The sequence below is a fragment of the Botryllus schlosseri genome, chromosome 1 (genome assembly GCF_051294905.1).
Source record: "Botryllus schlosseri isolate E-star chromosome 1, Bs_hap1, whole genome shotgun sequence".
In the NCBI taxonomy this organism is placed as follows: Eukaryota; Metazoa; Chordata; class Ascidiacea; order Stolidobranchia; family Styelidae; genus Botryllus; species Botryllus schlosseri.
Window position 1 is genome coordinate 19,329,812 of NC_137236.1, and position 16,154 is coordinate 19,345,965.

The 16,154-nt window shown below is 41.1% G+C and overlaps 1 protein-coding gene across 1 annotated transcript; it reads left to right on the forward strand.

Annotated features, from left to right (window-relative positions):
• The first annotated feature begins 11,026 nt into the window (after nt 1-11,026).
• Nucleotides 11,027-16,109, forward strand: LOC145444247 (iron-sulfur clusters transporter ABCB7, mitochondrial-like). Its single transcript, XM_080322199.1, has one exon. The coding sequence runs from the start codon at nt 11,661-11,663 to the stop codon at nt 13,731-13,733; it is 2,073 nt and encodes a 690-aa protein (XP_080178325.1). The 5' UTR covers nt 11,027-11,660; the 3' UTR covers nt 13,734-16,109.
• Nucleotides 16,110-16,154: the final 45 nt, after the last annotated feature.

A 16,154-nucleotide genomic window follows, 5' to 3' on the forward strand; every position in this document is an offset into this window, starting at 1 on the left:
TTAAGAATAATTCGGGACATGTTTAGGTACGAAATACATGATGAACAAACAACAACTGCTTCACAAAATCTTTTACAGCATGACTGCTTTATTGTGAAGGAAACTGCTGTAGCCTACATGTCGTGTTTTCATCGAGGGAAAGCAAAGGCGCTTATGCAAGTGGTGAACGAATACCTCGTTTCAGAAGCGATCCATCATCAGTGAATACAAATATAAAGCATAACTATGACACTATACTTTGTGTGATCTTATTGGGCTCAAGCTGTAGAATATAGGTGACGTTTTGAATGCTATAGGGATCGGCTGAATCAGCGGGTTATGCTTGGCACTTATCAGATGCTTACAGCAGATTGAATTCACTTGTAAGTGTTCTCAAAGTCCCTAATGATAACGCAGAAGAGAGGTGTAGATGTACGCACAGGCTATGCTGGATATGGTATGTCAAAGTCCTTATTGATCCCGCAGAAAAGAGATGTAAAGAAAAGCACAGACTATGCTGCATAGTATCCAGCATAGTTTGGATATCATATCCAGTATAGTCTGTGCTTACTTTACACCTCTTTTCTGCATCATCATCAAGGATTTTGACAACACTTACAAGTTATTTCAATCTGCAGTAAGTATAACTGCCAAGCATAACCGGCCGATTCAGTCGATCCCTAGAGCATTCAAAACTCCAACTATATACTACAATTTGGGTCCAATGAGATCACACAAAATATAGTGTCATAGTCAAGCTTTATATCTGTATCATCATAGTCATCCACCTGGCAATGTGGAGAGAAAAACGTTATATTTTGAGCTGTGAGCGAAAGTGATGCCCTTTTTTTTTTACGTCAACCGATCACGAAGTGGGAGCAATTTTACGGGTTTTTGAGAATTCTTCTCCAGTTTTGCATGTCTGAAATTTCTGAAAAAGTGTCCTCTTTTTACATTTCCAAAATATGGTAAGCCTAATCAAGTAGGGCTTTTTTGGGTCTATTATAAGGCAATTCACGGATATGTGGTGGTAATGCATTCCAGATGATAGGTCCCGAGTAGTCGATAGATCTCTTAGTTAGGTTGCTATTGGGTGGGGGTAAGTAGATATTTCCTTTAGACGAGGATCTCGTGTAGTGGGAGTGGACATTTTTAGAAGGCATGAAAAAGTCATCAAACACAGGAGGCAAACTACTGGAAAAATATTTGTGAATGACTTTTGATACTTCGAAGCGATATAGTTTGTCAACTTGCAAAATTCGGTGCTCACGGTAGAAAGGCGATAGTTTGGTACGTAAAGGTACAGATGAGATCAGTCGTATCGCACGGTTTTGCAGGGTTCGAATTCTGCACAAAAATGTTGTGCATGCACTTACCCATACTACGATTCCATATTGCAGGTGAGAGTGGAAAAGAGAGAAATAGATGGTTCGTAGTATTGATCTGGAGACCAAAAGATTGCAGAAGGGTCATTATTCTCACACACCGTGCTAGTTTTGATATTGTGAATTCAATATGCTGCTTCCAAGACATTTTGGCATCGATGGTGACGCCGAGATATTTTGCTGAGTCACATATGGAGATTTGTTTATGATTGATGTTCACAGTGAAACTATGATTGGCATTATTTAAAACAGGGGTGTCAAACATACGGCCCGCGGGCCGCATCCGGCCCGCCAGACGATTTCATCCGGCCCGCGAAGCAATTCTCAGTAGATTGAATAAATTCTATATTTTACAGCGTATTTGGTACAAATGATGAGATTTTTTGCAGCAATGAAATACTTCCATGTTCATAGGCCCCATTATAACTACCCGACTACGGCGCTGTGGTTCCACTCTAGTTACCACTAGTAATAAGTCGGTGAAATTTACATCCAATTTCAAGAAAGCCAAAAGTGCAGAGTTTTATACAAATATGGAGCGAAAACGCCAATGCGGAACCGTTATATGCAGTTTACTTTGAAAATATATTAGTTGCGAAAATATATAATTTCGATATCTATGGTCGCTCTGCTGTCGACCCAATAGACTCGCGGTTTAATAATAATAAACCAAATTCCAACGTCCGCGTTCCCAATTAAATATCTCGTATTCCTCACAATGCATTTGCTATGCAGGGCTAACGGGAGATTACGACTAAATCAAATGGAGCATGGAATATGCCAACTTATATATCGTTTATTTGTTGTAAACGCCACTGTTTTAGCGGTTCTTAACTGTATTCAACCGGACAATCGTCGTATTTTTGCCACTTCTATTGTTCGCGAATAAAGGTGTTGTGACTTTCTCCAAACGTCATGATCCGTGTATCATCTATACATGCTTTTATGGTATTCAATTAAAAAGCAAGAGCACGAGGTAACATTGTGGAATCAGTTGACTGGTCTGGCCCGCGAGTGATTTGAAGGCTTGAATCCGGCCCGCGAAGCAATTTTAGTTTGACACCCCTGATTTAAAAGGAGCATCTCGGTCTTATCTGCATTCAAACTTAGTTTGTTTGCTGGTAGCCATTTCGACACTTTGGGGAGTTCCCTATTCACAGATGCATGCAAACATAGTGTCCTATATGGTGTCGACACAGGCATATCTCACGCCTCAGTGAAATTGTATCACGTCACAATTTCCATTTGGCTACAGGCAATTTGATGGTCATTTTTGACAGGCTTTCCGAGCATTAAATTTGGTAAAACGGGTATCAATCGAAAGCTGACTCTGCACTGATTACGAAAATATAAATTTTATTCCGTTCGTGGCCCTGGAACTCCCACAATCAGCCTCGAATTTTTCATTGTTATGGAGATTGGCATTGGGACGCAACAATGCTGAACAATGCTGTCTAGCTCTTTTTCTCTCGAGCTACTCTCTCGTTTCGCCATTACTATGATGCAAATCATCGACAGTGTTGGAGGTTATGAAGAGGTGAGTATCATCAGCAAATAGGGTTGTGCGGAATAAAGATGCATTAACAATGTCGTTAATATAAATGAGGAAAAAAGTCGGTCTAAGGACTGAGCCTTGTGGCACTCCACAAGTTATATCTCTGGTAGTCGTTCTTGATGTCCCCAGTTTAACAAATTGTTTGCGGTTTGCCAGGTAGCTTTCAAGTAGAGTTGCTGCAATACCCCTGATTCCCTAGTGTTCTAGCTTGTATCTTAAGATTCTGTGGTTAACTGTGTCGAAAGCTTTGCGGAGGTCGATAAAAATGCTGCAGCCACTTTTTTTGCTTGATGGTTTTGTAATAGTCATAATGCTGAACAACCATCTTGAGATAAAGTCCCACAAAGACCGTGACGGTTGACTCCTAGGTTATGACTTCACTGTACTGTACTGACTACATGCGACTTTCATTTCGTGGTAATCATAATTCTACCAATCACAGTCGCAGTATCTTTTGTCAGCAGCCTGCCGTTTCATTCCACATCCTGATAATTGACGCAGAGTACCGCGTTTCCGCATTATGATGCAACACATATCGCAACATCACTTCGATTAACCATAGTGTCCTATATGGTGTGGACACAAGCAAATCTCACGGCTCAGTGAAATTGGTCCATGTCACTCTTTCCATTAGGTTAAAGGCAATTTGATGGTAATTTTTCACCGGCTTGCCGAGCACTAGGTTTGATAAAACAGGTATCATTCGAAAGCTACCCCAGTACTGATTGCGAAAATATAAATTTTATTCTGCTCATGGCCCTGGAAACCCCAAAAGCAAGCTCAAATGTTGCATTGTAACGGAGTTTGGCATCGTGACGCAACCATGGCGTCTGGGCAGCTCAGGAGCAAGTGTGTACGAGAGTGAGAGTGTGAATGCTCAATAGCTTATTTTGACCAATAGGTTAGTTTGAACAACAACGACGTATTTTTAAACTGAAATCAATTTCAGCATTTCATAATGCTCCAATAAGCGTTCTTCCGAATTCTCAAATCGGGTTACGGGCCGCAAAATATGACTTCGCGGTCTGCGTGTTGGTGACCCTTCTTTCAGATGCTACGATAAGACTAATCTAGGTTTCAAGACTCCAACCATGTCAGGAAAGTGTCGGAAGTATAATTGTCTTTGATATTCTACCTCTTAGTCTGTTAGTCATAAGAGTGAACCAGATGTTATTTTCTACTTACGAGTAAGTAAAATGTTACCTATAGTAATTCGGTTTCAGAATATGCTGAAGTGGATGTAGCTATAAGCTTGTCAAATCTTGAAATTGAATTCCGAGGCTGGCTGTGGTGGCTGCAATTCCATTTATCATTTGGCACATCTTTCGGGTGACTTAGAGGCAAAAATATCTTCATCTACTTCGATCTCATTGTATCTAATATATATATATATATATATATTTATATCGTATCGAATAATTTTCCCTGACTATCGAACTATGGTACTGCCGTAATTAGGGTACTCTAATATTGTAGGTGTCAAGCTCAACAGATTTTAGCTGTAGATATATCATCCGCACACTTGGCAGTGAACTGGACCAATGTTCCCTGTAATTTTTCACGAGTCTGCGCGCACTCACCAACTCACATCGCGGTCCTGGACAACAGTGCGTAGCGACTAGGAAAAAAGGTCATCATTTCGGCTTTCTTGCGAGCGGTACACGTTTTTCTGTGCGCGGCGACTTTAAAAGCAGTGCGCGGCCGCACACGCGCGCAGCTTAGAGGGAACAGTGAACCGGACACTAGCGTTGGGACACCGGGAAATCCCGATCCCGGGATCCCGGGATTTGAAGTAATCCCGTTTCCGGGATTAATCCCAATGAAATCCTGGGATTTGTAAACATTATCTACCAAGCCTTACGTAGCCCCATATACATTATTTTGGCAATAAAGTAGTGTCACTAACTCGGCTGATTGTCTAAAAAAACATTGTTTCTTCCTTTTTTTCCTGCAGCGCCCTTTTTCGAAAATTTCCCCGGTCTGCCCCCCTCCCCCATATTTTAAGGATATTTCGCCGACAAATTACGAAAACGTCTAAACGACGGTAGGCTACTCTTGATAACTAGTTCCCAACCATTTTGGATGTCGGAGCAGCATTCCAAACTTCTGAGTATACGGAGGGGGCCGTATTATTAATTAAAACACTCGAGTAGGCTAGGCTATTTAGGCTTACTTATAACTAAACTTTACCTAAGTGTTGGAGGTTTACCTAGGCTCCTCCTCGCCACCTCATCCGCGTCAGCGGTGTCTTACAAAAGCCTAGAGGTGGGCCGTGCTATAAGTCGGCAGTTACGGAAAATAAGAAGAATATCGGCCTGGTGTAAAGGACCATAGTAGTCGACAAACACCATGAATACCCAAAACAAACAAACTAAACTTTAAAGGTAGCTAATAAATTTACCTCTGGATCTCACCATCGATAAGCTAACTCAAAAGCATGCACATTAGGGCTGTTCAAAAATAACCTTTTTTCCTAAATCTTGCTGGCTACGTGATTAAATCGTTAGGTTGCCTTAAATAACGACGCACACTAAATTTGAATTCATTTCAACCAATATTCACGGGTTCGTACAGTTTGAAAATTTCGAATTTCCCCAAAAATGCAAAAAATATATTTTCAAATTTTTCTGCCAACCCCATGAAATTGTTGCGCTGTCTTCAAAAACTATGCAAAACAAATTTGACTCAATTCCAAGCCGTAAAAGCGGAGTTATTTGAGTTTTTCGTTGATAATTCTGGGATTACCCTTGATCGGTGATGGATTGATGCTCTGTTCAATATTACAAGGAATAAATGTTGTTTGTGTAGCTTGTATGTATGTGTATTTTACTATTTTGCTAATCCCGGGAAATCCCGGGATTGAGAAGCGAAAATTTGATCCCGAAGTCCCAACCCTACTGGACACCCCTGTTCTGTATGGGATATCTACTCAGATATCTTTCAAAAATCATAATCAGCTGCGATAATTTTACTATACGAAATCATACTTCAACGATAGGTCGATAGCACCAGTCAGCTTACACGGTTCAGACTTAGGGCTTTGCATCTCAAATCCTCATCTGGAATTAAACTGATTGATTGACACGAGAGAGAACTTATCTAGCTAGTACGTAACTTACATAGTACGTGTACGGACGCCTTTGGCTTTGACTGCGAGCACATTCTAGATGAGCCAGACTGACTGACAATTTCCCGTAACACTCAAGTATATCTGTGCTAAAGCCGTTACTACACGCATCGCGCACTTTTGTAACACTTTCGAAAGTGCCACATCTGAACAACAAGTTAAAACGTGACATGCCCTGCGGCTATAGATGGATAACTAATCTACACAATTGTGTGACTCACGGTTGAATACCCAAATGCAGACAGCGATTGTTGGTCGCTTCGTAAACAGAAATTGTGTCCCAGCGACCGGACAGCATTATGTCCGCGGGGGTAGATTCGGGCGGTATTGTAACTCGGACACAACGTCTGGGGAATGTTGTGACTCGTTGCAACTCGGACATCATATGTGGGATAGCTTCAGACTTCAGTACAACTGAGATATTATGTCTTTAGTATGCTCGTAACAGAGTTGGATCAATTGTAATTTGTGATTGAGCTGAATGTTATCAATTACATTTTTTTATGTAATTGTAATTGTAATTAAAGCATTTCTATTTTGTGTAATTGTAATTTGATGAAAATTTTGCTCAATTACAATTTTAATCATATTTTTATGGAAACCTGACGATCACAACATGAAATAATCATCAATCAATCATTTATTCGTCACACCTGTGAAAATCCGGTACGGACCAGGATGACGACGAGGGGCCGCAAGGCCTTAAGGCCTTAGTACACAGTCGCCACCTGTAATAATCAGCCTATTTACATCGGTGTTCTATGCGTGCCGCGTTATAACTAGATAATTCAGCCATGCCAAACTGTTTTCCCTACTTCAGTAGCAACAGAAAACTTTGTGAATTATAATATAGGCTAAACCAGTGGCCCTTAAACTGGTGGGCGTACCCCCTTGCGCGACGTGAAAGCATCTGAAGGGGGCGCGAGGCTCTGGTAAACTGAAATCTGCACCTGACTGACACGAGACAGAATCTATATCCATCTGCTATTCCTAAAATAAACATATTCGGATTTATAAAGTGAGTTGACAGTGTTGGTACTTAAAAGCTGCGCCTGTGTTCTGATGGGGATATTCCTGAAATCCTCCGTGGTACGTTTACGCCATCTAGCGTCCCATAGTTCAATGGGATAGCAACTTCTTCGAAAACCGGAATCACAAATTTCATCGAGAGAGAGAGAGAGAGAAATGATTTTATTTTTCGCCTGCACCATCGAGATGCTTCGACGACGGAGATGCCATACGAACGTAAGGTCACCTAGTCTGCACCCACGTTTTTTCTCCTTCTCCATGCTATCCGTGGATGCCAGCAGGATAGCCGCGGATTACCAGTTTTCGAGTCTTTGATCTGACCCGACCGGGGATCGAAACCACGACCTACCGACCAAGAAGCCGGACGCATCACCATTACACTATCTCGCTCGGCTTTCATGCTCGCCAGGGCCACAAGAGCCGCACCCCAAACCCCACACTGCGGCCACTGCTCCGATCACTTTAATGACTTCTTTACCTCGGTATCAAAAGTGCATAAGTACGAGACACGCGTGTCCACGTCGTCTAACTATCATATGGTTGACAAAAAAGATCATCAATCTATAAAATATGCCGGACCTGAAGTGTGGAACAGTATGTCGCCGGCTATCCGACAGTCATCGAGCATGTCCTCATTCAAGTCGAAATACAAGCAATTTCTGCTGAATGAATACTATACCCAGCCCTCACCATTTACCGGACCACACGACCTGACATATCGATCTCGCCTTCCGTCACTTAACACCTGATTTTATCGGTTGCCACTTAATATATTATCTTCTTTTACTTTCATTTACTGTGCGTGCCTCCTCTTTACATCGCCTAGGCCCGGGTGGGTATCTGATCTTAAGACTAGGCTACTTCTTATAGTCGTTTCGGCATCTTCCAATCATTCATTGTATTGCAGTCTTGCGATGTTTCGAAGCGATGAAATTGTATGAATAAACTTGAACTTGAACAGTTGTGGGGGTCCGAGCTCGAACGGGCCCCAAATCAACATAAGCTATAGTTTTATGGGAGTCACAAAAGCCTAGAGAAAGACCCAATTAATGAAGAACGTACTCAAGAAAGAAAGCGAATGGAAAGAGCAAAAAAGACAATAAAGATTACAATAAAAATCTTTGACATCGCGGGCACTATAGGCCGAGGTAGATGCCATGCCAGACCGTATAACTGGTCGTTTCGGCATCCTCTATCTATTCGTTCCATTGCATTGTATATTGTGTGTGTACTGATCAGATGAAAGTATAATTTGCCGATTATTTTTATTATCAAAAATGTTTTTCTTGAAAATTTTCTTTGCGCTTCACGTGATTTGAAATGAGTTTACATGTCTTGATTTTATAATGCGTGACCCAAAACAAAATACCTATCAGTTCTAGAGATAGGCATTTCATTTTCCATCGTTACCGCACCACGACAGACCATCAAAGTCATATGAATTTTCATTGTGTTAATGAAATGTTCATTATGTTTAATATCCAGCATTATCCAATTTGGAATCGTGTAGTGCGTCTCACGAAAGAAGTATTTTGAGCGATCCCAATATTTTTTTACTATAGCAGACGGGAGGTCACAAAATAGCAACTGGAAGTAAAGCACTTAATATCAGCTCTACCGATGATTCTGATCACGTCGGTTGTCAGAGGACAAAAAATAAAAATCCAATTACCCAAATTATTGACCTGTACGTATCACCGAATTGCATTTTTATATGTATATGTTATTCTTGATTTGAAGAATGAGAGAGAGAGAGAGAGAGAGAGAGAGTGAGTGAGTGTCTTTATTTTCATCCAACCAAAATACATAACACACGGCAGTGATGGTGGTACAGAAAATATGCATGCACACTGCACAGTATTCGGTATTAGATAGGAATGATCGATGAGACCGTGAAGGTCATCTAGTCTGATCACACCAGCATCAAACATAGGTACACTTGACTCTAAACCAGGGGTGGGCAAACTTTTGGGCTCGCAAGCCGCATTCAACATCTGAATCCATTTGCGGGCCGCACTCTATAAAATTGGGAATATCAACCAAAAGCAATCCAAACATTGCTTTGATGATATCGTACACTCGTCAGAAACAGTGGCGAGATTTCATAGGCTGGTCGACTTCAACAGACAATTTGTCGAAAATATAGAGAGGAAAGTCGGTTGTCCCGATTCTTAGAACAGGATTGAAATTTAAATCTGTGCGCAGCGATCCGTTCATTGATTTACTACGTCCACTTTTGGTTCAGTTCCAGGGACTCACAATGCTGACAGCATCATAACCATGTTAGCTTCAAACACGCTTCTACTATGTGTAGATAAAATAGAAATACCCTAATTCTACGCATACAGAGAACGAATCTTCCTAAGACACACGCGAATCATTTTTTATGAGCACATCACTGAACTAATTACAACTGGAGTGGCCAATCTGAAAACACACTCGTGATCCGAATTATGTCAATCTCGTTTAGGATTTCTGTGATGTTTAGCAGTTGAAACCTTTGAAACTGCGTGGAATAGGAAGTATTTACCTTAGAACACGTGGCTCTCAAACTTTTTGAGAAACGCCCCCTCCCACCTTTATGATGGTAAAAGATTTCGAGCCCCCCTATCCATATCATCATATCACCACACGCAATCAAAATGCTAGCAAACCTAACTGATAGCTTGATGCAGGGATATCTAGATATCCCTGGTTTTATGGCATGGAAGGTTACGACTGTGGATGAGAGATTTTTAAATATGAAATTTAGACTACATACATGAGCAACTATTACGAATGGGTAGTAAATCGCGTGAAGCGCGAAAAAGTTTTTCAGTGGAGCACAGCTTCGCGCCCCCTTCAGATGCTTTCACGCACCCAATGGGGTGCACCCCCGGTTTGAGAACCACTGCCTTAGAATTATCGTGGTGAAATATACTAAGAAAAAGTTTAATCAAGTCCCTGCATTAATTCGATTTTAAGTACGCATTTTATCAATATTTTATTAAGTTTCTTTAGACTCTCGCGGGCCTCACAGAACGGTGTGGAGGGCCGCATGCGGCCCGCGGGCCGTAGTTTGCCCACCCCTGCTCTAAACAGTCTGGCTGTAAAAACTGTTAGATAAAAAAAGTAAAATTAAACGATGGTAGCAAATGATCAATGAAGCAGTCTGGGTGAGGTAGGGCAACAGTGATTTTATAACGACAAGAGGTGATCAAGTTAGGCTTTTTGAATCTATTATAAGTCAATTCACGGATAAGTGGTGGTAATGCATTCCAGAAGATAGGTGCGGAGTAGTCGATAGATCTCTTAGTTAGGTTGCTATTGGGTGGGGGTAAGTAGATATTTCCTTTAGACGAGGATCTCGTGTAATGGGAGTGGAAATTTTTAGCAAAGTCATCAAACACAGGAGGCAAACTATTGGCAAAATATTTGTGAATGTCTTTTGATACTTCGAAGCGATATAGTTCGTCAACTGTCAACTGTCTTCGGCAGGTGCAATAATACCTCGAGTAGGATTTTTTGAGATCCAAATTTTAACATAACAGGCGAAAACATGATCCGACTTTAATCAGGATTCCATTTATCGATCAGCAGTGGATTGGTATTGGAAAAACCATATATCTGTCCATAGCCAAGTGCCGAGTTCACTGGCAACCGCCTTTATAAGAGATAGATCTCTATGAAATTGATTTTCGAACGCTCTGGTTCAATTGACATCTGATTGACAGGTACGAACCCAACTTTTGATAAAAAATTGACTGGGGCTACGAAGTTGAAGTGAATAAAGTTGATCATATCGCTACTCGCTAGGTCAGGGCCATCAGGAGCAATATAAATATATACCTACAACAGTCTACCGCTTAAGATAAGATACATACATATCTTACAAGCACCTATATATATATTTCTTTTTGTGTTATGTTACTTTCGGGAATACTCAATACTGCACTTCGAAATAAAAGCACCAAAGATTAGGAGTTTTAATTGAAGTACTGCGATCCTATAACAATGGAAAATTTCCTAAAATTGTTTTCATCGCTTTCTGCATCCCATTTGAAATTCACTACCACGATAGTTATACAGTTCATAAAGTGATTTATTCCCACTTTGCTTTCAAATGTCGAATTATATGGTATATTACTATCATTACACTTTGGGCCACAGTGCACATACGATATGTATAGATTTAGTGTAAAAAGTATGAGTTCCTTATACAGCCATGCTTTTTTCATGGGCGTCCGTCTGCAATACTTTCCACATTCTGACATTCTCATAATAATGCGGTTAATCTAACGCCGTTGCCGCACTTTTCGGGTCTTTTTCGTAAATGTTGGGCTATCCTATTCATCTATCACCCAAGTAAATCCCGTTTTACTTTCAAATGACGAATTCTATTGCTTCAATAGCACTATATCGGTACATATTTGATTAGAAGAATTAGGCCTACCGCCGCTACCGGTATATTTTATTGACATGTAATACCTTACCCTGGTAAGTCCTACATTACTTTCAAATGACGAATTCTATTGTTGTCAACTTGTCATAGCGCTGCAGTTACAGTGTACAGATTCTATCAATATTGATTTAAAGGAATGCTGAGATGTTAGCCACAAGGTTCTTGAAAGATGCACTAAACTCCAAGTACAACCGGCAATATTTGAACTTGCGAACATTCAGATGGAAGATATCAACTCAACATGGGAATAAGCCGCTTATGCTGCAAAGAAGAGAGCTGGGAATATTAAGAAATGGCAAAATACCGAAGTCGAACTATAAGAATGTACGATATCAAATTCCCGGTCCAACGAACGTAGTCGGAAAACTGGACGGTTTAGAAACCACGCACGTCGGCGCTAAGAAGATAACCAAGTTTATGATGTCATACATCTGGCCGAAGGACAAGCCGCAAGTTAAAAGAACGGTAGTGTTCTCCTTATCCTTACTTGTAGGCGCGAAATTATTGAACGTACAAGTGCCTTTTCTCCTCAAATACGCCGTAGATCAAATATCTCTGATGTCTACTACTTCCCCAGAGCTGGCGGCTTTTACGACTGTGTATTTTCTGATAGTGGGCTACGGGGCCGCCCGTGTAGGCGCCAGTCTTTGTAATGAGCTGCGGGACGCTGTGTTCGCAAAGGTGGCGCAGAGGTCTATCCGAGAAATCGCCAGGGAACTGTTCGGACATTTGCACTCTTTAGACATGAGATTTCATATGGGCAGACAGACTGGTGCGTTGTCAAAAGCAATTGACCGCGGCACCAGAGGCATCAACTTTGTTTTCCGGGCTCTTGTGTTTAACATTGTCCCTACAATATTCGAAGTTACCTTAGTGTCCTCGATATTATGGTACAAATGTGGTGGTCAATTCGCAGTCGTGACTCTAGCCACTCTTACGACTTACATAGCATGGACGCTGTCGATAACGGCTTGGCGCACGAAATTCCGTCAAACCATGAACCGCGCTGATAACGAAATGGGAAATTTAGCCGTGGACTCGTTGATCAATTACGAAACCGTCAAGTATTTCAACAACGAAGACTTTGAGACCAAACGCTACGATAAAGTCCTCGCGAGGTACGAAGAAGCGAATTTGAAGACAAACACGTCTCTCGCGCTGCTAAATTTCGGCCAGCAGTTCATTTTCGGATGTGGCTTGACAGCGATTATGTTACTAGCTGCGCAAGGCATCCAAACCGGAACCCTAACAGTCGGAGATTTAGTCATGGTTAACGGATTGTTATTCCAGCTTTCTGTCCCGTTGAATTTCCTCGGATCAGTCTACCGAGATATAAGACAAGCTCTCATCGATATGGGAACTATGTTTAATTTGATGGAACGTAAAAGAGAAGTGACGAACGCGATCGACGCTGCACCGTTACTCGTTAAAGACGACATCGCCGCTATTAAATTCGACAACGTAACTTTCGGATATGAGAAAGACAAAACTATATTAAACGGATTATCGTTCGAGGTACCTACTGGCAAAAAAGTAGCGATTATCGGCGGAAGCGGAAGCGGTAAAACCACAATCGCTAGACTCCTGTACCGATTTTACGATCCGTGGCACGGAAGCATACACATCAACGATCAAAACATCAGACTCGTGACTGTGGAAACTCTGCGGAAAGCGATAGGTATTGTACCTCAAGAAACAGTGTTATTTCACGATTCGATATACCATAATATCTCGTACGGAGACTTAAACGCTGGCAAAGAGAATATCTACGATGCTGCACGTGTAGCCGATATTCACGACTCAATCATATCGATGCCGAAAGGCTACGAAACTATGGTAGGAGAGAGAGGTCTGAAATTATCAGGAGGCGAAAAGCAGAGAGTCGCGATCGCGAGGGCTGTGCTCAAACAGCCGTGTATTGTGTTATACGACGAAGCCACATCGTCGCTAGACTCTATCACGGAGCAGAACATTTTGAAAGCGCTACGTAGATTCACGATTAACAAAACCTCGATATTTATCGCGCACCGCCTGTCGACTGTGATGGATTGCGACGAGATTTTGGTGTTGAATCAAGGCCGGGTGGTGCAGAAAGGCACTCATCAACAGTTGATGGCCGACCCGACTTCGTTGTACACCAAACTGTGGGAAAGTCAGAACACTGTGTCGTCTGACGAGGGTGACAAAGACAAATACGGCGATAATTTAATTCAGTAGTCGCCGATCCGTCTTTTCGAAAATATGCTGTGAGTTTTTTTCGATCTCGTTTACATTTGAGAGCAGGTTCAGGTGAAATCGAGATCGAGTACCTGGGTAATTTGATTCCGAGTCGAGCATCAAGATTCGATTTGATATCCGAGCATCGCATGTGAATGACGTCATTACTACGGCTGGGCAAAATCGAATACCTACCTGGGTGATTTGATTATGAATCGCGTATTATGCTTAGAGTCGGGTATTCAAGCATCACTCATTATAATGTCACATGACGCAAAGTTATCGAGAATTAAGATATTTACTTATAAGGTCATGTCATTTGCCATGTATTCAAAAGTAAGCGCATGTTAATATTGTAATCTATGGGCTCCATTATTGTCATTTTATGATATGGGGATTATGGTCAGGATGCTCTTACAAACATGAATCAGCGTGACTTTCTCAAACTATATAAATACCATTTTTGGCATATTTCTGTTCTATCTCAAACCTCTCTGCCTCAGTCAAATGGTAGAACTATAGAACGGCAATGTGGCAACAACATGGTTGAATCGTTCTGTAAATCAGCAAATTGTTCTATGGAAAAAGGCCGTGTCTCATGTTTGCCTCCTCTCCCGAATCCTACGACTTGCTACAGTTGCGCATGATTATTTTTGGCGCAATAATAAACTGAAAGTTTTTCACGCGCTAAGCTCGATTTGCTTCCACTTGTAGTTATTGCTCTGTGTCTAGTCCAGATTTCATATTTGAGAGGTCTCTCTACAGGGATAACCTGCCGTGCCATCAAACTATGCATAGCAATTGCAAACATTCTGGTTGCTCTTTTTAACATTTATATGACAGTAAGGGAGGCACACAATTTTTAATTGGTCAAGAACACTTCCTCTTTTACGTACCGTACTTGGAAAATTGCTACTTCTACTTGAGTAGGCTATCAACTAAGCAACTACCAATGATTACTACCTCTGACCACTTCTGTTCTGGACCATGGCCATTGTGAGGGTTGTTCATAACTTGCCAGAATTGCCTTACCACGAACATTCGTGCAACCTGCTTTACGATGCCGAGTTGACGCTAACCAAGATTTTCAAGCTCCATAGGAGTAAAGTATTGAAGCTACCCTTTTCCATGTTCAAATATTAGGCCTACTTTCGGTGAAAAATTTTGCTTCTCGAGACCCGACTCTCACTACTCGACTTAAATCATTACAGTTGATACTCTACTTGGAGTTTAATACACGAATCACGGTGCTCAGCTCTAGATACGAGATTATGCTGGCACACTTTCTTCTTGTTTCTTCGTCAAGAACATTTGTCTCGACTTTATCTAGGAAAATTGTTGATTCATTCATCGTATGCAATACTTAATAGACCATTTGGATAACAGATATTAAATAGTCTCATTTCAATACTGTTTGTGTTGAATTTCTCATGTACATAACTTTAAAACGTACTGTCCTGATGTGTTTGAGCCAAGTTTTGAACCATGACCCTCAGCCTTTCAAAGTGGTAAATGGTACTCCGATTTAAATTATCTGGCGCTTGATTTCAGCGTGTCAGTAAAAAAAATTTACCAGTTGATTCGTCATTTGTAATAGTGGCGCTGTATCTGTGAAATTTTGATATTATGACCGTCAATTTAGCTAATTGCATGGCGTTTAAGGTGTCCAGTTGAAACTGTCCCTGGTACAAGTATATATACCGTACTCTGAAATGTTGAGAATGTCAAATGTTGTAGTGTTATGGTGCAAAAAGCAGGAGTTTCAGACACGGCTATACATTTTAAGGGTATGGGTGTGAAATGCTTTCCAAATCTACGTAATGTTATCGGTCCAACGCGGTTGCAAAGACAGCTAAAATGACATTGAATTTGTCTTTGCCCTAGCGATTGGCCTACCATTCACATGTACCACCGTAGCAGAAGTAGGCCATTACATATTAAGTGTAACGAGCATGTTATTTGATTTCCTTCTCTTCCCTCTGTCAAACAAAACGAGTTCGCACCCACCTTTAGCCTACCCCCGACTTCAAGGCCAGACACGCATGTAAACAAACATAATATGAGAGCCTGTTCTCTGTTTTGAACAATATACAATGACAAAAAGAGTGATGACGATGTACCCTGCAAATATCAGCTGTCCATTTTTATTAAAGCGTAGGCGATGCTTTACCATACATCCATTCATTTACTTATCGACATTTTAATGCAGGAGAGGTATGAGTATGAGAGGCCGTTCTCTCTTCAGATCCAAATACAAGAATAAGTGTGATCACATACCCTCAAAATATCAACGTTTCTTATTAAAGCATAGACGATACTTTGCCATACGTTTACATATCTACATTTTGATGAACAGCTTTTGATTTTTTGTCAGAATTCTAACTGTATCTAATTCTCGTTTGGATGTGTGTCCAGTGTGGA

Excerpts from the sequence above, each read along its gene's own strand:
- LOC145444247 (XM_080322199.1), top strand. The coding sequence starts at position 11,661 with ATGTTAGCCACAAGGTTCTTGAAAGATGCACTAAACTCCAAGTACAAC.